The sequence below is a fragment of the Tenrec ecaudatus genome, chromosome 17, assembly GCF_050624435.1.
Source record: "Tenrec ecaudatus isolate mTenEca1 chromosome 17, mTenEca1.hap1, whole genome shotgun sequence".
Classification (NCBI taxonomy): Eukaryota; Metazoa; Chordata; class Mammalia; order Afrosoricida; family Tenrecidae; genus Tenrec; species Tenrec ecaudatus.
The window spans coordinates 11837540-11859484 of record NC_134546.1 but is presented as its reverse complement, the minus strand read 5'-3'; the positions used below and the strand labels follow the sequence as shown (position 1 = coordinate 11859484).

Below are 21945 nucleotides of genomic sequence, written 5' to 3'. Positions count from 1 at the left end.
TTGGAGAACATGGGCTTACCAGGGAAGTCTCCAGCAGACACCTGGCTACAGCAGGAAAAATACAGATAAAAGGCTGGGGTGGGGGGTTGAGGGGAGGGGAGTGATGAAGGGCAGAAAGACAGGGAGGAGGAGGGAGACAAGCCAGTAACCCTAGCAGGAGGGGGTGAGGTAAGGAGAAGATCACTTCATCTCACCCTTTCCAAACCTTCAAAGGTTTGGGACAAGCATCATTGTCCATCAACACGAGGGAGATTCGCTGAACGTTAGCATATACGTAGGGCTACCTTTTAATTCGAGAAACAGGATTTGTACTGAAATGTAGACGTTACAGAGCACAGTGCTGGGGTTTCTTTCTTTCTTTTTTAAATCCCCAATAAGGATATTTTAAAGAACTGCTCGTTCCATTGCCAGGACCAGAAAAGATAAAAACACTCACGTGAAACTGAAAACCTCTGCCTTCCAGAACCATAGCAAGGACTCCCCTCACCCCACACCCTTCCTTTCTGGCTAGGGTTCCTGAGACACCTGCACCGCCCCCATCCTCCCACCCAACAACAGGGGTAGTTGGTCCTTAAAATCACAAGCCCCCCCTCTCCCCTGGCAGTTTCATCCCATACCTTTCCGTTCCCTAGCCGAGAACTGTGGTCTCCCTGCCTCCAACACCCTTCCCTCCACCGCCACCCCCCCCCCCCCCCCCCGCGCCGTTTTAATCCTGGGGCTTGGAAAGAGGGAGGAGACCAAACAGGAGCCAGATGTGTGCGACTCCCCGCGGCTCCTGCCTCCTCCCTCCTTCGAGCTTCCTAAAACCCGGAGCACCGATTCAGAGGATCCGGAGCCAGCCAGGCACGACGCAAACCACTCCGCTCCGCGGTTCCTCCGGGAGTGGAAGCCCGGAGGGAGGGGGGAAAGGAAGCCGGGCATGCTCAGTAGGCGGGACAAAGTTTTTTTTTCTTCTTCTTTTTTTTTTTTCGCAAGTAGGAAGCTTTTTGCACTCCACCACCTCTGGCCGCTGGGAAGACGTCATCGCTTCCGCCCTACTTCCTCCTCCTGTTGGCGGCGGTGAGAATCCAATATGGAGTAAATCGGTAGATACCGTCCAGAGATGGGGCTCGGACGGGGCGCCCTGCACCGCCTCCTCGGCGCACCTCTCCGGGCCGCCGCCCGCTCCCCGGAACTGTGATTGGCCCAGCCCCTCGGGGGCGACCCTGCACTGGGCCCCAGCCTGCAGCCCGCCCCTCCGCTCCTTCTCAGCAGTGCCCGCGGCTCCGAGGCGCGCTTGTTTTTCTCCTCTCCCTCGCCGCCGTCCCCTGCCCAAATCGCCCTCCCTCCGCCCTCTCCCGAGCCCCCCGTTGCCTCCGCCCGCTTCGCCCCTCCTCGCTGCGGCGTTCCCTTCTCCCCGCAGTTTGCATTTGCACCCCTTCCCCCCCAAACCTCCGCCGGCGCTCCAGTCGCCCTTCTTCCCCTTCTGCCTGCGGCACCCCCTTCATCGCTAGCCGTCCCCCCCACCCCAAATCAGGCGATCTCCGGAGATGTGAAGAAGGGGGGGTGAGCGCACAGGAAGATGAAGGGAGCAAAGCTGCCCGCCGCGGGACAGGCGTCTAGGTGAACAAGAAAATGACCGAAGAAACACACCCGGACGAGTAAGTTTACATTGGGGTGGGACGAGGGTGCTCTGCGAAGGCAGCGTAGGGGGCCACGGGTGGGGACGCGCGTGGGGGTGAACTTGGCTTGGGGTGCAGCGCGACTTGCTGTTGGCTTATCTGGTTGGGACGCGAGCCCCCCCCCTGTTTTGGAAGTGGGAGGTGGGGGTGAAAGCTGCCGCAGGCTGGCGGCGGCGCACCCAGGGGCGGCAGTCTGGGGGCGGCAGCGGGGCCAAGGGCGCACGGGTGACCTCGGGGCGGCCCCCGCGCGCTCTCCCGGGACTCAAAAGGCGCCCCCCCCTTCCCGACATCGTCGGCCGCACGATTGTAAGACTTGACACCCCCCCGCTTCGGCCCGGGCGGTCGGTGGGATTTTGCTGGGTGACTTTGTAACTCTTCCGCCCTGCCGCTCGCCCAGCGATCCCTTCGTGAGCCCACTGGGGCCGAAGCTCCGCCATTTCGTTTTTCTTGAATCGCTCTCATTTGCATACCACATTTTCATTCATAAAAAATACGGCGGAGCTCGGGGAGGACTGGGCGCGGGCTGCGCCGGGGTCCGCGTGCGGCTGGCCCCCGCGCGGGCTGACGTGCTGGAGCCGCCCGAGGGGTCCCGCGGCGTGTGAGTGGGTGCACGCGCCCGTGGGCCGGGGACACGTTCTCCGCAGGGTCCCTGTTAGCTCGCGGGGGGGCGGGTCGGAAGCTCGTGCGGCGGAGGCGGGAGCGTGCGGGGCAGCACACTGCCAGCGAGTGTGTATGTGTATGTGCGCGCGCGTGCGTGTGTTGTTTGTGTGTGTGCATGTGTGTGTGCGCGCGCATGGGGCGAGCGTGCCCGGCCCCGCGAGCCCGAGAGGAACAAAGCTCGGGGCGCTCCACCGGGGGCTCCTGGGCAGACCTCTCGCCCGGCGTGGTATCGGTGCCAGCCTGCGGCCAAGGTGCTGCGCCCAGCAGCCTCGCGGGGCGGAGTTGGCTTTTGCTCAACCCCACCCGAAGCGTTTGAAATCGCGGGTGCTTGGGGACACAGGACCACTGGGCCCGTGGCTCAGGTCTTCGGGGCGTAGTGGTCAACGGATCGCTGCCACCGTGGCTGCTCAATGCCCGTGCCCGTGCCTGCCACCAGCACATTTTTTTTGTGAATAAGACGCTCTTCTTTATTGTCACATGATATCCCTCCCCTCCTCCCCTGCACATTCATAAATCCGGAGCCTGCCTCTGCGCCTTTCATTCAGAGCTGCCATTAGCCAAGGTAGCGGTCGCCTCAAAGCGAAGAGCGGGTCCTCAGCTGGGACGTGCGCCTGGAGGGAGGCCCCGCGCGTGTCGGTGCGGGGGTGTGGGGCCTCGGATAGCAAGCTTCCGAGGGCCCGAGGCCCGGGGTGCTGTTGCCCCAGGCGAGCGTTGAGACTCTGGAGGAGTGCAGGGAGGGGAAGTGACTCACTGCTGGGCGACAGGCAGGCTTGAAGGGCGATCTCTCTTGCAGCAGGTGATAGAATGCACTGCTCCACGCCAAGACCTAGGCACTTTGTTTCTTTAATGCGCCTTTAAGCCTTGGCCTTTGCTATTGCCAGGATGGTGGAAGGTTGGTGGTGGGGAAAGGGATTTTCCTTCCTGTGGCCCCCAGGGAGCTTTGACTGCAGTAACTGCTGGTCCCAGAAATTGGTCGCTGGCCACGAAGCTGCCTGGCTTCAAGTGACAGTTGCCCCACTGCATCTGCTGGCCATTTTATTTTAAATTATTTGCCCTGCCTTCTTCATACACAGTATCTTGAAATGTGAAAAAAAAAAAAAGGTCATGTTTTCAGGGCCGAAATAATGGAGGGGGTGGAATGTGCAGCTGGGCCGTGCTCCCTTGCAGGTTTGACTAATAAACGGAGGCATTTTATCTGCCTTCCCCTGGACCCACATACACTGGTAGCAAGCAACGGATGGTTGCCAAATCTGGGCCTGGGGGTTCTTGGAGTCTCCCTTCATCAGGCTGCCGGAGGGCTCGTTGGCCCCAGCCCTAGTGAGAACAGGCCGGGCCTGGCCCTTGTCACAGCAGCATGTCAGTCCTGCATCCTGCCCCATCTGGTATGTCGAGCAAAAGGGTTCCTGGTGGCGTCACCCACCGAGAAGAGAAATGAGTATCTCAGTTCCAGACTCTCAGAGCTGGTTCAACATGGAACATCGGTCAGACAAAGGAGATTTGAGGGCAGGTTCTGGTTTCACTTAGACTCAGAAAGCCTTGGCACCGTGGCCGACTGCAGAAATGGCTTTCTCGGAGTTCCTTCTAATGTAATGACCTTGGCATGAGACAGTGCTGAGGAAGAAGGCGGCAGCACAGGGCTGCAAAACTGCCATGGTAGGCGCTGTCCGTTATCGCCTATGGTCTTACGCAGTGACCCATCTGAAAGATTCCTCTGTAATGTCAGTGCAGGAAGGTCTCCGTGGTGGCTGCCATTCGGTTTTTTTTGTTGGTGGTGTTCACCCCCCCCCCAAAAAAAACTCAGAACTCAAATGATTGTCTGATGAAGGTAACCATGTTCCTTAGATTTTTTTGCTAGATTGCTTTACCACCTTCTCTCTCTGAGCGAGCCCTAGTGGCCCAGCTTAACTGAAAGAGAATCAAACCCATCGGGCTTCTGCTGTGGAAGAGAAGATGTCGCCCCCTTTCCTGCCTAGGAAATCCCATGGGGCAGTTGTGCTCTGTCTTCTGGGGTCATTCTGAGTCTCCGTCTACTCACCGGCAGTCTGTTTGGTTTGGTTTGCTTTGTGTGGTGTTGGGTCTTTGCTTTTCCTTCTGGGATGGATTGACACGGTGGCTGCAACAATGGGCTCACACTTAAACGGTGGTGAGGCTGGTGCGGGACCTGCCTGTGTTTCTTTCTGTTGTGCATGGGGTTGCTGAGTGTAAGCCAATTTGATGGCACCAAACAACAACAGCATTTCTCCTTGCACTGGTTTTGTGTGCGATCCCGCAAAGACTTCCTGATGTGTGGCTTACAAAGAGATTTACTGACATTAAAACTGGGCATGTGGGGGAAATCTAGTTCATACCCTAGATAAAACATTTTCTTGCTAGGCAATATATCCACTTGAGGTTCTTATTAAAACGTACAGCTGTTTATTTATTTGTTTGATTTAGCATCAGAATCTTGAAACTGGTAAGCTCATGCTGAATTAAAAAAACAAAACAAAACACAAAAACCTTGTATTCTAATTTCTCTCTTAACCTCACTTTGAAACTCTTCTCATAAATATCGGGCAAGTCAAAAAGCTTATCTACTCTTTTTTCATTGGTGGGTCTGAAAAATCCAGATAAAAATGCAAGTTGAGGTTTATAACTTTTTTTAATGTAAAAATGAAAAGAAGCAACACATTGTGAGGTTTTTTGGCGGGGGGTACCTATGCATGGGATTAAAAATCATACATCCATTTTCTGTACCTTAGAAGCATTAAAAGAAATCACTTGGAAGCCCCTAGGATGCTCTGCGGCATTCTGTTTCACCCTTCTGGGGAACTCTTCTCTCCCACATTTCTGTTTACAAAATAGTTTTATTGAGAATTTATGGAGAGCTAATTCTGAATGTTTGATTGCGCTATCATGGATGAGCATAGCATACAACTGAATCGTTCGGTGCTAGGAAGATGGCGTGGGCAGGCCTCACCACCATCAGCTCTGGAACATTCCCTTCTCTCTCCCCATTGCCATGCTGCCACATTTCTTGCTGGGAATGGCTTTTCAGTTTTAACCCCCAATCCCCTCTCAAGGATAAAAACTCCCTCCTTTCTCAAAAATGAAATAAATAAATCTGTGCCTTTGCGGAACCAAGCATCCGAGCCCTTACACTTAAATACTCCTCCTTACCAAAAATCAGAATATACACTTCTCTGAAACCACATTGTCCTGATCACACTGTATAAAATTTAGAATAATTAATTCCTTGATGTCTGTAATGCTCAGCCCTAGTTGCCTTTAAATTTTTTTTCCCTTGCTGTTCAGCTAGTGTCCACTCAAGAATCCCACATTAAATGCATCCTGCCCCCCCAACGCCCCGCTTTTATTTTAGGCTCAAGGCTTAGCCATGGATTCCCTCTGTGACCTCGGAGGCAAATTAGTTGCTTGGCTCTCACCTGGGCTTCATCAGGTCGAACAAATCCCGCCCACTTTGTGGCGGGCTGTGCGAATTTAGTGCCGTGCGCTAGCTTGGTTACAGCTTGTGGGGAAGGGCCCAGCGCAGAATGACTCTTCCTTATGGCTTGGGCTTTGGACTAGGTGTCTTACAGGTTCAACTCATTCCTTGTCAAATACCCAGGTGAAGGAGGTGTTGCTCCTTTGATGATGAGGAATGTTAAGCACAGTGACTTGTCCAAAACAGCATTGTTTTTCTTCTAGTACTTCACTCACTTAGGCTTCTTACCCTAGGAGGTGGCTGGTCTTCATTAACTCCAGTTGTAGGGGAAACCACAGCACCCCAAACCACGAGAACTCTGCTGCCAAGCCGATGCCGACTCTTAGCCCCTTGGCAGAGCAAAGGGTGTCTGAGGCGGCACGTGCGTCTAGTGGGGTTTCGGGCTGTTGGTCTTTGAATGAGCAGCGCAGTGCTGAAGTGCAGGCGTGGTAGGTCGTTTACCCAAGGTCAGGCTGTTCATAACCGAAGGAAGTGGGTCTTGAACTCCAGGCTGCCTGGTTCCGAAAGAGTCTGCTCTCACTTTTGTGAGGTGAGGTACTGCCTCAAAAAGGGTGGGGAGGGGTGCGAGGGTACCGCTAGAGTCCTTCTGACTCGAATCCTCCATGGTTTCTGATGCTGTCCGGAATGCTTCTGAATTGGTGTCAGCCCGTCAGTGCCATAGTGGATTTCCACTGCTCACCGTCCCTGCACATGCTGTGAGGCACTCCCTGGATTAAAGTGAGTTAGAGACGTTTGAGCTTGAGGATTCTATGGTGCACCGTAAAATGAGCGTGTGCATGTATGAGTGCACACGTGTGTGGGCGCAGGCCTAGAGTTGGCTATTCCTTGAACGGCACATCTGCAGTGACTGTGCAAATCAAACTCCAGATTCCAGCGTTGATTAATTCTGTGTGTTAGGGGTGTGTGTTTTGCTCTACACGAGTAGCAAGCTTACATGTTTAAAAACAGAGAGTTGATCATGCAGAACCAGAGTCTCTCCACAGAGAATTTTGAAAGCAAGACAAAACGACAACAGGAAAACTTGGAAAGGACTTTAAGGGTCTTGGAAATGGATAGTCACTGAGCCAGACTAAGGTGAGTCGCCCACTGGCAGGCTGCGCAGGTAGTTAGCAGCGAGGTAGCTGGCCTGGACTGGGCTTCCGTTTGCTGCTTCGTCAGCTGCGCCGGTTTCAGTGAGCTCATTAGCAAGCATTCCCTCCGCTCTGGCTCTTCCTCTCTGCTTTCTTCTCTCTCTAACCAATTTTTAAAAATATAAAACATGAATCGGTCCAAATAAAAACAAAAAGCAAACCGATTCTGCCTCCACCATCTTTTGTAGCTCCTGCTCTGCCATCCGCTCAACCAGTGCCAAGGCCATTTCTTCAGACCTTCCTCAGCCGCCTGCTCTGTGCCCCACTTCCCAGGCCAGGATAGATGTCTCTTTATAGTGTTTTCTCCCCACACTGAATAGCAATCACCAGCTAGATTCCAGACCAGAATGAGAGGTGTTTTTGAATTCAGGGTTCTCACCAGCTTAGAGTTCTAGTTCTTGCCCCAACACCACTGGGCACATTGTGGTGGCTTCACACATGTCCGTTGAATAAAATACTGGATTTAAATACCAAAAGGTGCTGTTTGGTTCCTTATGCCTGACCTGCGAATGACCACCGTTGTGTTTCGTGCACTGAAGGTTTGTGCACTAAGCCTCTTTCCTAGAAACCACGTTCCCATAAAGTCCTTGGTGCATCACGGGAATTTGGCATCAAGCCAAATTAGTGGTGGTCTCTCTGTGACTGACACCTCACAACTACTTGGACTCCAATCCTTGTCCAGGCACGGGACAGTGGGGGCTCTTGAGCTCCCTAAGCCGGGTCTTGTATTTGTGCCTCCGCCAGAGAATCTCGGCAGAAATCACAATATTCACAATTTGCAGTAGCTGCGGGATTCCGATGGAGTCCTGACACTTGAAGTTGGAGGCAGCTGTGCTGATGAACTCCGGTGTTGGCATAGTTCCATCCTGCCAGGCTGAAAACAAATACACACTCGCACTGCAAAATCCTCAGACGTTGAGCCAGATGATCATACAGGCAGAACAGGAAGTTGTGTGTGTGTGTGTGTGTGTGTACGTGCGCGCACGTGTGCATGCATGTGCACTAGCTGGTTTATTTTGGCTTGTTTTCTCTTAAGTAAATTTGGCTGAGTTTTTTAAGTCATATTGATAAGCTTGAGTGCTTATTCTGTCAAATGCTTCTTCGGCCTAATCAATATTTGAAGTGAAAATATGGATGGTACTTTTTAGGTTTTCTCTAGGGCGTTGCAAAAGTGACTGAAGTAATAGGTATCGTGGGGCAAATGTGTTTTCTATTCATGCACCCCGGATAAAGGATTGTTATCCCAGCTTGGCATGTGTCTCAGGTCACAGGAAGGAAGTCGGGCCAGGAGCTCAGAATGCTTGCTCTTGATGGGCATAAGGAAACTCTCTGCCATTGAGTCAATTCTGACTCATAGTGACCCTACAGGACAAGGTCGAGCTGCCCCTGAGGAATTCCGAGATTGTAACTCCTTGTGGGAATAAGAGAGCCTCATCTTTCTCCCAAGGCGTGGGTGTTGGATTTGAACCTCTGACCTTGGTGTTAGCAGCCACCGCAGAACACTATGCCAGCAGGGCTTCCACAGTGGGAATAGGGATTCATTAAAACAGACAGCAACTGCTACATAACTGCTCATTTTCCTTTCTCAGGCAATCTCTATGCAAAAGAGGCAGCGTATTTCTTGATAACAAATTGTGCTTTCAGTATTTTATGAATGACTAGTCATGCTATTTCCCAAAGCTGCTTGAATATTTATTTTAAAGTTGTCCTAGGTTTATTTGCACATATCGGTGAAGAAATGGGCTTTGACTTCAGTGTAGCACTCGTGATGGGAGAGATTAGGAAACAGCCTGAGCAGCTTCTGGAATGTGCGTCGTTCGCTCCTCCATGGGAAGAATTCTCAAACGTGGTGCTTTTATTCTGAAATGGTATGCCTGGTGGTTTATTCATCAATGCCTCAACTTTAATGATTAGGTTGATGTTCTAAATCATCTGCCCTTCCTTCCTCTGGCAATGACACCTTTGCCTTTCCATGTTCAATATTTATTCCTTTTCTCTACTGTGTTGCTTTGATTCTGGCCTCTCATAATGAGTTTTTCCCATGAAGTCGACTTTGACTTCGGGCGGACCCTGTATTTTATAGAACAGAACTGAACGCCATTGGGCTTTTTTGGGCAGAACTTTTACAGAAGAGGATTGCCAGGCCCTTCTTAGCCTTGCCCAGTGGGTTTAAGCCACTGGTCTTTGGAGTCCTCGCTCATCGATTGACTAACAAAGGGATTGCTGTATCCAGGCCTTTCGGTCAGCCAGACAGTGCTTCATCCCACCCTGAGGAAAGGGCATGATGCTTGGAGAAGCTGGGCCCAGCGGCCCTTCTAGGCGTGGGGCTCATGGCATGTCGACTTACATCCTGGGTCTGGCAGAGTACTGAACACACGATGGGCTTTGTGATTGAGCTATTGGAAAATAATTTACTTAGAAGAAGCATCTAAACTGTTATTCCTATTGTACCGACAGCCAAACAAACTTGTTCGGTGCCGTCATGTGGGTTCCTCCTCAAGCCGACCCGATGGACAGCCCAGCGAAACACCGCCCAGTCCTGCATCACCCTCAGAATTGTTACTATGCCTGCGCCCGTGGTCACAGCCACTGGGGTCCGTTCCATCCCATGGATGGCTTTCCTCTTTTTAGCTGACTCTCTACCTAGCATGCTGCCCTCCTCCAAGGACTGTTCTTTCTGGACGGCAGGAGCATTCTGGCTGTACTTCTTCCAAGGCAGATTTGTTTGTTCTTTTGTCAGTCCCTGGTACCTTCAAGAGTCATCTCCAGCACCGCACTTCAAACACATTGATGCTTCTGCAGTCTCCCTTATTCAGTGTCCAACTTCACCTCCCTGCTTTTCTACGCTACGGAGATCTTGTGCAGCAGACTACCCAATGAAACATGTCGTTTAATCTCTCGCCTGCTGCTCCCATGAGCACTAATTGTCTTAGTCCAGGTAGACTAGAGAAACGGATCTAGGGAGACTCAGGTGTGTAATAGAGAACTTTATATCAAAGAGTATCTGTTTATTAAGAAACACCCCAGCCCAGTCCAGATCAAGTCCGTAAGTCTGCTATTAGCCCATATGTCGGACGCCAGTCTATAAATCCCTCTTAAGACTCATGCAACACATGCAATGATGCAGAATGCAGGAGGATCACAGGCCAGTGGGTGGAAAGTCTTGTGGATCCAGTGGTGGTGGAAGCATCTCGGCGATGGTGTGGGTCTCCATGTGGCTCCTCCAGCTCCAAGGCTCTGAGTACCATCAGCGTAGCTCCACATGTCTTGTCAACAGGAATGTCTCCCAGGAGTGAGTGTATATGCCCCGCCTCCAGCGAGCTATTTCTTTCATTTGTGCCTCCAAATGAGGTCATCAAGCTGCGACCTGAATGACAGACGAAACACCCCTTCTCAAGTTGACAGGAGATTATGTCACTGCCACACTGACTATGGATCCATGCAAGGCGAAATTCTTGAAAACCTCCATTTCTTCTCCGTTTATCATGTTTCCTACTGGTCTAGTTGTGAGGATTTGGGTTTTCTTTGCGTTGAGTAGGGAGTCCTGGTGGTGTAGTGGTTACCCAATTAGGCTGCAATCCTCATGGTCAGCAGTTTGAAACCACCAGCAGCTCTGCAGGGAAAAAGACTGGGTTTTCTACTCCCGTAAAGAGGTACAGTCTTAGGACCCCACACAGGGGTGCATTGACTCGAAGGCAGTGAGTTTGGGCATTGGGTTGTAATCCACACCGAAGGCTGCAATCCCTGGCCTTCATCAGCAACTGGTCCAGGTCAAGATAAGCTGCTAGGTCAGTGGTGGCAAAGAGACTTGGATGGGGCCTTTCCCTCCAAGGGAGATGGAGGGACCGCTTGGATGCTCACAGAGGAAACATGGGCTCTGCCCCCTACTGACAAAGAGACTCTGGCCAGGGTCACGCTATAAAAAGTGGGTGCCTGTCCATTACCCTTTGCCACAGTGCCCTTTCTGACTCTTTCGGACAGAGTAGAACTGCCCTTGAAGACTTCCTAGTCTGTAACCTTTAATAAACAAGCAGACGGCCACCCTGTTCTCCTGCAGAGCAGCTGCTGGGTTTGAACCACTGATCTTCCGGTTCGCGGCCAAGAGCTTACCCCCTGCACCTGCTCTCATTTTAGCCCAGAGTCTGGCAAATGTGGGAGTTCATCCTCACGTGTCCTCCTCCTGGTTCTGTCTCACTCCCTCACAGAGCAAGGTGTCACTTATTTTCAGGATTCTATCAGGCAGACAACATCCGTGAACTGTGTTAACCGCACAAGGAGAATTCGGGCATTATGCCTGAGAGGTGAAAATGACTTACTTCAAGGCTCCTTGGGGCGTTTGTGGGAGACTTCGAGCCCCAGTGTCCTATTCTGCAGGGCCCTTTGGCCTTTCCAGGGCAGGGCAGGTGGGTCTCTAGGGAGTGGCACTTTCTTTCTTGTGTTCAAGAATTCGTGATCAGCCGACCTCGGCCCCTTTACTCACTAACCCTTGTCTGTCTATAAGTAGCTCATCTCCTCTTTCTGTCAATGTGTCGGCCTCTAGTGACATCCTTGGCTCCCCTGGCAGCCCGGCCCCTTTTCTCATTTGTGGCTCAGAAACCCGATCGCGCATAGCATTCAAACGGTTTATAAAACAAAGAGGCCATAGGCTTGGTGGGGGTGGGGGGGACAGAGGGTTGGCCTAGGAGTGAGTTGGCTTAGGATTTGTTTTGTCTACTTGCATACCATGTGAGTGTTTTCATCTTATATTTCCAGCCAGGGAGTTAAACGGACGAGGGCAGTCGCTGATGCAGTGCTGGGCCTGAGACATCATTCAATCGTCAGCACCCCCGTAGTGTAACTCACGCTTCCAGACCCTTCTAAAGTACCCTGAGTGTGGGCATCGGGTGTGTGTAGAGTTACTCAGCTTCTTTCCCCTGCTCACTAGTGAAACCAAGTGATTCCTCCCCCCACCCCCCACTAGGATGGCACGGTACTGATCCTGAAAAGCCTCTACAAGCTTCCTTCTCTTGAGTCTGCGGGACATGCACTTCAAAACAGGAGCCTGCCTGCTGCCTGTTAACCACCTTTGACGGCCTTCCCACCCAGCCTTTTCAGGAGCACAGAGGATTCTGGTTACAGGAAGGCGCCCTGGTGGCATGATGGCAGAGGTCGGTTGCTCTCTGGGGAGAGGCTGTGATAGTCTACTGCCATCAGATGGGGAGCCATGGAAACCCACACGGTCAGTCCTGCTCTGTCATGGGCCGGGGCAGAGCGGGCGGGCTGGCTGCGAGTCAGAGTTGGCTTGCGAAGAATGACAGCAAATTGCAGGTATCATTTGGAGGATGGTAGAATGTTAGCGTGTTGTGGGGACCCGGTGGGATGGAAAGTTCTACGGGATAAGGTGAACGTCGGGGTAGGGACAGAGGAAAATAAGTGCCTCCCATACGACGTGAATTCACTGCCAATCGTGTGCGCCTGCTCTGCCAGACTTCAGCCTGAGCCTTCACTTGGCTTCTTTGATGAAGCTCCTGCCCGCGGGGAGCTTCCATTTTAGGGTACTCGAAAAACAAAATAAAAAACACCACCACACCAGTTGGGTGGGGCCCAGGTGTTGCAGAATAGTACTGTATTTCATGAAGTTCCCGTGATCGGGATGTTTCAGAAGCAGATTGGCAGGTTTTTTCTTTCCCAAGTATCAGTGGTTGAGCTCTTAACCTTTGCTTAAGAGCTAAACACCTAACTGGGTGGCACCCAGGCAGGAGCTCCTTATAGTATTGCTCAAGCTACTGTGGAATTGATCGCACTTGGGGGGGACCCCTCTCACTGCTATTGAGTCAGTCCCAAAGCATAGCACCCCTACAGGACAGGGCAGAACTGCCCCATGGGGTTTCTAAGACTGACTTTTTTTTCTTTCCCTAATTGTTAATTGGCAGTTAATACATCTGTCATCCCATAGTTCAGTCACGTCAAGTAGTATTGCACAATTGCTACCACAGTCAGTTTCTTTTTTCTTTAAGTCATTTTATTAGTGGCTCATACAACTCTTATCACAATCCATACATACATCTCACCAACACTATAAGAAAGCCACATTTTTCTCCTGTGGAGTGGCTGGTGGTTTCGAACACTGACCTTAAGTTAGGGGTAGCACCTCAGTGAGTGACCCACTACACCACCCGGGCCCCTTAGTGGGTTTGTGAAGCCGTAAGTCTCTGGGAGCAGATAGCCTCAATTGTTTCCTGCAGAGTGGCTGGCGGGTTTGAACCACCAACCTCGAGGTTAGCAGCCCATGGTTTACCCCACAGGGCCATCACGGCTTCTTTTTGAGTAAGTAGGTACTTTCATATGCCATAGGCTGAGGGCAGCTTCATCTTGCTGACTGACTGATGGCTAGAGTGTTTCCCTGGTCTTTCTCTTAGCCCTCGAGGTTCCCTCTGAAGCTTTGACAACTGTCCTAGCAGGGGAAGGGGTGGCGGACTCTTCATCCAGGGGCTCGATGCCTTTGCTGGAGTCCCCTAACAAGCTCTCCAATCGGTTTCCAAGCAAGCATGTCCGTGTGTGCACACCCATGGGTGGAGTATGTCAGTTAGTTCAGCATCCACACACTCCAGGGGCAGAAAAGGCTTCTTGTCTGACGTCACAGAGCAGGAACTGTTATTTGGACTTGGAACAATCTGGTGGCGCAGAGGCCAAAGTGCTTGGCTACAAACCAAGAGGTTGACGGTTCCAATCCACTAGCAAATCTACCTCTAAAGATTTAGTCCCCTTGGAAACCCTCTGGGGCATTTCTAACTGTATGATGGGATTTCTCCGAATCAGAATCTAGTCAGAGGCAGCCGGTTTGGACTTCTTCAGGTTCTATATGTCTAAATCGGCACTATAATCTCACAGGGCCTTCGTTTTTCTCATGTGCGTGGTATGTGCAGATTGACTTATGCAACTCTGGGGACGATGGCATTAGAACTCTCCCAGAATCCTGCAGGCTAAAAGCCTGTTCTTCCCGGAGGTACATGGCTGCTCTGCAAAAGTCCAAATTTCCTTTGGGCAGAGGACTAGCCTCCTTCCGCTGATGGAAGCGGTGCAAGCAAGTGCAATGGCTCACAAATCAGTCCTCCGCCTGTATTTAAACCTCACTGTTTTGAGCCTGATGGCGTAGTGGTTACCCACTGGGCTGCTCCCAGCAAGGCCAGCTGTTCGAAACCACCAGCCACTCTGCGGAAGACAGATTAAAGTTACAGTCTCGGAAACCCACTCGGGCAGTTCTACCCAGTCCTATAGGGTCCGTCTGCGCCTGCAGTGAGTCGGTGACCTGAGTTTTCAGAGGGGGCCCTGGTGGCTCAGTGGTTGAAGTGCTCAGCTGCTAATGGAAAGGTCATCCGTTTGAACCTAGCACCCACTGTGTGGGGAAAGGTGTGTCCACCTGCTTTCGTGAAGACGGCAACCTTGGAGGTTGTAGTCCTCTGCCCTGGAGGGTCACTGCGCATCCGGATTAGCTCTCTCATAGCAGGGTTTGGTTGATTTGGAGAGGGGAGTCCCTGAGTAGTGTCAGTAATGAGCACCCCCGGTGGGTCCCTTGAAGGTTGGCGGATTGGTTTCACCCCTGGGCACCTCAGAAGAAAATCTATTTCCTAAACAAACCAACCAGCCTTCGCCAACCTGATGGCCCACAGTTCTACTCTGACCATGTTGACGGGAGCAGCAGTCGGTGGCTCTGGGAGGAAGGTCCTGCAGCAGTGCATTGCAAACAAACGCGCATGGGCACAGGGATCATCTGGGGAGCCCTCCCTCTCACATGACGATCGTGAGTCCATGAGATCTGAGATTCTGCTTTCTTACAAAGCACTCGGGGCTGCCGGCCCTAGCAGGCACCACATCGGGAGTGGCAAGGGCCTATCTGTAGTTAGGAAGGTAAGTGAGCTCACAGCTACCAGGTTAGTTGGTTTTATTTGCATTGTCCAGATCTTCCAAGAAAGGTGGCTTTACCTGTTTGGCACATGGGATCTGTTTGTTGATGGAGCTCCCTAGACAAGAAGGCAGTTCTTGCACCAGGTGAGAGCCCCATCTCTGCCCTTCCTGCCCCGGGCAGAGCGCCTGGCTGTGTGTGAGGTGCAGCTGGACTTCTGACGCGAATGTGCTCAGGGATGTTTTTCTTTTCTTACGGCTTGACAAAGTTCTTGGTGAATGCCAGGAAGCCAAGAGCTCCATCACTCAAAAAAGAAGCATGAAGTCCGGGCACTGTGCTTAACGGCTGACAGTCAGCTGGCAGTCGCCACCTTCCACAACAATCAGTCCTGGACGGAAAGCCCGGCACCCTGGGAAGCAGGCACGCTCAGCCCTACAAGAAATCACAGGAAGTAATTAAACAGAGAAGGTCAGAGAAAGAGGAAGTGGTTGTGTTGTTTCTGATGCGGATAGCATTGTTGTTACTGGGATCAAGATGCTGATGTTTAAGTCCCCTGGAATGTGACTGCTTGGGATTTGATTGTATTTAAATTGCAGACCTTTTAGTTTATTCTTCCAGACAGCAATCTAGTTAGGAAATGAATTGCTTTTCAGGCCTTATCAGGAATCCCCCACGTGCCTAAGCAGAGTTCATAATGGGGGTGGGGTGGTGGTGGTGGTGTTGCTTATAGCTCAAGCAAATTGCACTTAAATGAAATGAATGTCAAGACTATTAGAGGTTAATTTTAGGTGTCTGGAGTTCTCCTTAATTCTCCTGATTAAACACTTTAACATAATAGTTTCCTTAATTGGAATAATGATGGAATATTAGTATGCATATTAAACCATTTACCCAAATTTGAATAGGGTTAAAATGCAAATTATCTATCACTTGTCAGTGTGCAGCCTTTAGAGATAATTCCTGCTGAGAGATGAGGAAGAGAGGAATATGAACGGAAGCATAGTTCACTGCCTGGGGCAGCTAGGAGTAGGCCAAAGGACTGAGATAAGAGAGAGCTTTTGTTTTTCCCCAAAAAAGAGGTACAAAAATATCAAGCCCATGGTGGTAAGAATTCCAACATGGAGGTAGATGCTTTGGGAAATCTGACACAAGCCAATTACAGACCCTCTCTGGTGGTACCTTAGCCTGTAATACTTTCTTTTCAATGGAAATGGCCAAGATACTTAAGGGCCCTCCCTAGCATTTAGATACCTTGCCTGCATGTCTGGAACCAATGTCACCAGCCAGCCCCCAACGAGCGGTTTAGAACCTATGTGTTCGCCCACATATCATTTAGCAACCACTACAGAATGCACCCACATAGATGTACTGGCCCTTTCCAGCATATATAACTGTCTATACTGGTTATACACCTAACACTAAAGCTAGTGAAGAAGAAATGGAAGATTGCTTCTGTCTTCAGGGTGGAATCGATCAAGCTTGCAGTCAAGATGCATGGATGACTATTGGTGGTCAGAATGCAAAAGTTGTAACAGTGTTTGGAAAATATGGCCTTGGTGACAGAAACGAAGCTGGAGATTGCATGACAGAATTTTGCAAGAACAGTGACGTCTCCAGAGCAAATACCTTTTTTTTCCAAAACACAGAAGACTACTTGTAGACATGGACTTCCCCAGATGGAATACACAGAAACCAATCAGCTACATCTGTGGCAAGAGAGGACGAAAAAGCTCAATATCAGCAGGTAAAACGAGGCCAGGGCCGACTGTGGCACAGACCGCCAATTGCTCATGTAAGTTCAACATGAAGCTGAAGAAAATAAAAACACGTCCATGAGAAACAAAGTCGGACCTTGAGTCGGTCCCACCGATTTTCGAGAATATCTTGGGAACAGATTGGATCCTTGAACACTAATGACAAAAGACTTGATGAGCTGTGGGATGAAAGAACATAGTGCACGAAGAATGCAAAAGTGCTGTGTTAGTCGGGATTGACTAGAGAAACAAATTCATAGCCACTCATGTGTGTAAGAGTTTCATATCTACGAGTAATTGTATATTAAGAAAACATCCCAGTCCAGTCCAAATCAAGTCCATAAGTCTAATATTAGCCCATATGTCAGACACCAGTCTATAAATTCCTCTAAAGACTCAAGCAGCACATGCAATGATGCGGAATGCAGGAAGAACACAGGCCAGTGGGTGGAGAGTCTTGTGGATCCAGTGGCAGTGGAAGCATCTCAGCGCTGGCATGTGGCTCCATGAGGCTGTGGCTTATCACAGGAAGACAAAGCAGAGAGAGTGTGTGTGTCTCCAGGGAGGAAGACAGGAGTTCCCAGAATCCTCAGGAGAAGACCGTGCCCACACAGGCATGATGGATCCACGATTGACAAGCTGGATCCACCCCTTTGCTCAAGTTGACAGGTGGTCACTCATCAAAAAGTGGAAAGGAAGAATTGATCCACGTGGATGTCAAAAGACCCTCTGAGACTTGCTCAGGATCAGAGAGAGGCTAAAGCAAATGGAAGAAATGATGAAGTAAATGGGCTAAATAGGAAATTTCAAAGGCAACTTGAGAAGACCAAATAAAATATGATAATGAAGTGTGCAAAGATCTAAAAGCAAGAAGCATACTCAGCTATCGTCAGCTGAAAGAACCGAAGAAGAAAAGCCAAAACTCAGGTTGTGATAATAAAAGATTCTACGGGCAAAATACTGAACGATGCTGGAAGCATCAAAAGTAGATGGAATACACAGTCACTGGGCCCCAAAGGACGAGTTGACACTTAACCATTTAAAGAGGTCGCGTTCCGTTCCATTGTACATAGGGTGGCTGTGAGTTGGAACTGACTCGGCCGCTAAGAACAGCAGCAATACAGATGTCGGACCGTCATCACTGGACAGGCGGCTAGCCTTGCTTACTTACATCATTCGTACAGGGTAATGAACAATTATTACGTGGCTCACCTGCAGGTGGCTGGTAGTGGTCTGGGTGTGTGGTTTCCACACATCAAACTCAAGCTCAGTGATAGGAGGCCCCACCTGGAGCTTGTCCTCCTGAGAGGCGGGGGTGGGGTGGGGAGAGGAGGAGGAGGAGGGGGAGGGAAAGAGAGGGAGAGCAGGAGTTGAGGTGATGGAAAGTTGAAATAGGTGTGACGTTTCGAAGTTTTGCACCTGGACATCAAACCAAACCAACCAAAAAAAAAAAAAACATGCATTGTGGTTTCACCTATCCCTGCTCTTCCTCCCCACTTCCAGCGCCTCTGTTCTCTCCATGTGTTGGCTTTTGACGTTAACTGCCAAGGTGGTGTGGCCACAGACAGCAGGAAGTGTATTTGGTATGCAGGTCTCTTGGGGAGGTGGGGCCCAGGACCAGGACTGGCAGGGTGTTGGTGTGGGCACATTAATGTGAGAACCTCAGAGACTTCTCAGTCAACAGGTGCTGTTTTAGCAGAGAGCGGGGAAGGAGAAAGTTGACCGAGCATTTTCTTTCATTTTTCTCATGCCGCTGCCTTAGGGGTTAAACTCAGATGAAGTCTGGAGCATCCTCTGTGTGGACTCACACAGCTCCTAAAGTGTTGGGGCCAAGGGCATGTGGAAACCTTGCTTTTGGGAAAAATGAAAACAATCCCCCAACAGACACACTATCCCAGGAGCCTCATCTGAATGGACAGATGGGCTGGGGCGACCACATCCCCCTTTACCATGGGGATTTGCTGTATTTCCCAATTGCCTCTGGAATGCTAGCCAGGGTTGTTGTGTTAGGACTTACCTGGGCATAGCAAGATGGACACACTGCTTGCAGGATAGAAAGCATCAATTTCTGGCAAATTGGTCCTGTGGAGCCTTTGCCGGCCGGCAGGTCTGCTCTTACTCAGGAGAGTGCCCTTCAGGAGCTTCAAGGTCCCTTGTTGATTAATAGGTTCCTGGTGGCAGCGCCTCGGGGCCATCCCAATGGTAAGGGTGATTCAGTTATACATGGATTACCTGCAGGCTCCCTCTTCCATATTTCTTTCATTTAGGTGGTAGCAGTTTAATAGTTATCAGGAGAATTAGATAGGTATAGTCTACCTGCTACCACCACCACACACTGCCCTAACAGAACCCTCCCAGCACCCAACTGTCCTAAGCACCTGGGACAAGTGATTACCATAACAAGGGGCCTTAGAGTAGAGGTTGTCTGGAGTTGCTGTAGGGCTAACTGCAGGGACACACAACTAGCTGCCACTTTCTCATCCCTGTGTGTGTGTGTGTGGGGGGGGGTTTGCCTGTGCACAACACAATGAAACACAACCCGGCGCTGTGCCCTCCTCACAACTGCTCTTAGGTTTGAGCCCGTTGTTGCAGCTGCTGTGTCCGTCCATCGCATCGAAGGCCTTCCTCTTTTTCACGGTCCCTCTACTGGACCAAGCACGATGTCCTTCTCCAGGGACCGGTCCCTCCTGACATGTCCAAAGTACGTGAGATGACGTCTTGCCACCCTTGTCTCTAAGGAGCATTCCAACCGTACGAGATCAGTTGAATTAGAATATCTGGGTCCCTGGCATGGGCATTCAGAAAAGCCAGGAGGCTTTAATATGCCTTAGGAACACACAACGGAATGGAGACAGTTTGAACATGGGGTATTTGCCCTTTCCGAAGATCCCTGTCTCCGCTGCCCGCCATTGTGTCCTGAGGTTATTCACAAGCCAACGTGCATTCCCGTCAGCAAGAGCTGCTGCTTTTCTGCCCTCTCCCCTGTGTTCTGTCACCTTGACATTAGACAACAGATCAACAGAGACGCCAGAAGACAAGCAAGCAAGCTGGATGCTGTGGAGCCAGTTCCCACTCAGGGTGACCCATGTTACTGAGTGGAACCCCTGCTCCATAATTAACTGAAATCTTTAGGGGAGCCAGGGTTTCATCCTTGGGCCTTGAACCACCAATCTTCAGGTTTCTAGTCCAAGGCAGCCCATTTGCACCATCTAGTGAGCTCGTGAAGAAGATAGGAAACTAAGGGTTACATGTAAAATGAGGTCACAAGTGAGAAAAATTAAAAAACATTTTAATTGCCTTTCAAGATGTGTTTAACATCATTAGAATTTTTTTTTTAATCCTGAAAACCTAAAGTATATGGGGCGGCGGGGAGGAGAGCATCTGCAGTCATTGACAATGATGACCGCTTTTTACTATTTTTGTACAAAAAGATGCGGCTGGAGCTTTTAAAAGCCCATTGTGGTTGATGTTGACGTAGCAATATAGATGCCTCCGTAGGGTTCCCAAGGCTGCAAGTCATTATGGGAAACAGATGGCCTCAACTTTCCCTTGTGGAGTGGCTGGTGAGTTTGAACCCTGAACCTTGCAGTTGGCAGCTCAACTTGCTTAGTCAGCTTACCCCAACAGCACCATCGAGACTCTTTAGTAGCTACCCCAAAAGGCCAAAGCTCAATTTGGCTTGGGAAAGGGTGTCACACGTGTGGTAGACCAGAGCCCCAACAAAGTGTGAAGGGCATGAAGGCCGAGGGAGAGCTGGACACTCCAGGGACACAGAAAGGCCCCGCGCCCAGAAGCAGCTCCGTGTTCTGAAGGTCATTCAGGTGAGCTCTCCCCTGAGCCGTTCCACTGTGTCAGCTGTCTGAAAATCCCTCTTGGTATTTTCACCTTTGTTGTATTGTGCACGGTCTTCTGGGTTGGCAGGAACCTCTTGTCAATCTATAAGCATGTAGTTGGCAGTACTCAAAGCACCATTTCTGAAAGAACAGGTGTTGGTTGTCTAGGAGGCAATAGGCTTGGGTACGTCGTCATTGGCTAGTTGGGTGAGGTCATCGGGTTTCTTCTCTATCTTGGTTTGGAGTTGTGACGACGAGGGGGGTAGAGCAGCAAAGCTGCCTGGGGCAGGCAGGCTGAGATTTCTCTGTGGGGTGGGCCATGGGGCAGACGGATACCAAAGTGTATCCCCGTCACAACACGTGGTTCAAGCCACAGAAGCAAGATAGAGCTTCCCCTTTTCCCTCTTTGAAGACAACAGCAGAGTTCATCATCTGGGGGGTGAAATTAAGAATCACTTTATGCAGATGAACATATCTGTGAGCAAACAACTTGCTCTTCCAGAATGCTAGTCTCCCCCTCCCCAACAATTTTATTGGCATATAAGTTACATGTCATACCGCTCAATAGTCCAATCACATCAAGAGTTTTATACGCAATACCACAATCGGTTCTAGAACGCGTTCTTCATTCTTGTCCTCATCGTTATTAGCTCCCCATTTCTACCACTCTCCCTGCCATACCCCCAAGGAACCATTAATCCAGTTCCCATCGCTCTAGATTTACTTATCCTGATTTCATCTACAGAAAAACATTAAAAGCCAAGCAAACCAAAACTAACAAACAAGAAGAACAAAGCAAAACAGGTAAAAAGTCTCAGTTGAAAGAGAGCAGAACATATTAAAAACTAGAACACATTTACATGGCTCATCGGGGATCAGATGACAGGGTGCTCAATTGTAGCCCAACAGCCTCTGCCGCGTCCTCTTGCCCATGCATCCTGCATGTGGAAGATGCGAGGACCCGCTGCTTCTCTGGAAGGCATGTTACTTGTAGCATGTTGGTATACTTCAGGCCTGTGAGTGTGTGAGGCGGCCCACCCATACCAAAACCCAAAACCCAAAACCCACTGCAGTGTGGAGTGGATTCCGAGTCAGAGTGACCCTGTAGGGCAGAACTACTGTCCCTGGTTTCTACGGTTGTAAGCCTCCTCTTTCTCTTGGAGAGCAGCTGGTGGGTTGGGACTGCTGACCTTAGGATTCGCAGCAGCTCTCTGCCTGGTGCAGGGCCACAGGACTCCTCCCAGAGAGGAGTCCCAGAGAGGAGTCCTGTTCATAACTTCTAGAGTTTGTGAATTTTGAAATAAAACTACCTACTAAGTCTTATCAACACGTAGTCTTTTTGTTGTTGGAATTCACAAGCAAATTGTGACGATAATTTCTGGGCACAGGAATACTTAAATTCCCCTCATTTGATAATTTGGTGATCTCCATGTGCAATTTTTAAAAAATTCTAATCTTGCATCTGAAGACCATTACAATAAGCTTCTGGGAGTGGGGGCGGGGTGTCAGGTTATTTGTGCTCTCAAGGACACGTTTGTTAG

At 50.4% G+C, this 21945-nt stretch overlaps 1 protein-coding gene across 2 annotated transcripts in view; it reads left to right on the top strand.

The window, feature by feature from the left end:
- The first annotated feature begins 985 nt into the window (after window positions 1–985).
- SPRED2 (sprouty related EVH1 domain containing 2) overlaps window positions 986–21945 on the top strand; it is a 128478-nt gene continuing 107518 nt past the window's right edge. The window contains exon 1 of one of the 2 annotated variants that reach the window (XM_075535208.1): window positions 986–1640. Coding sequence is in view for 1 of the 2 variants with exons in the window: in XM_075535207.1 (XP_075391322.1) it covers window positions 1615–1640 (26 nt within the window). In the remaining variant the exon portion in view is untranslated. The remainder of the gene's footprint in view (window positions 1641–21945) is intronic. The other variant, XM_075535207.1, reaches the window with a different exon arrangement.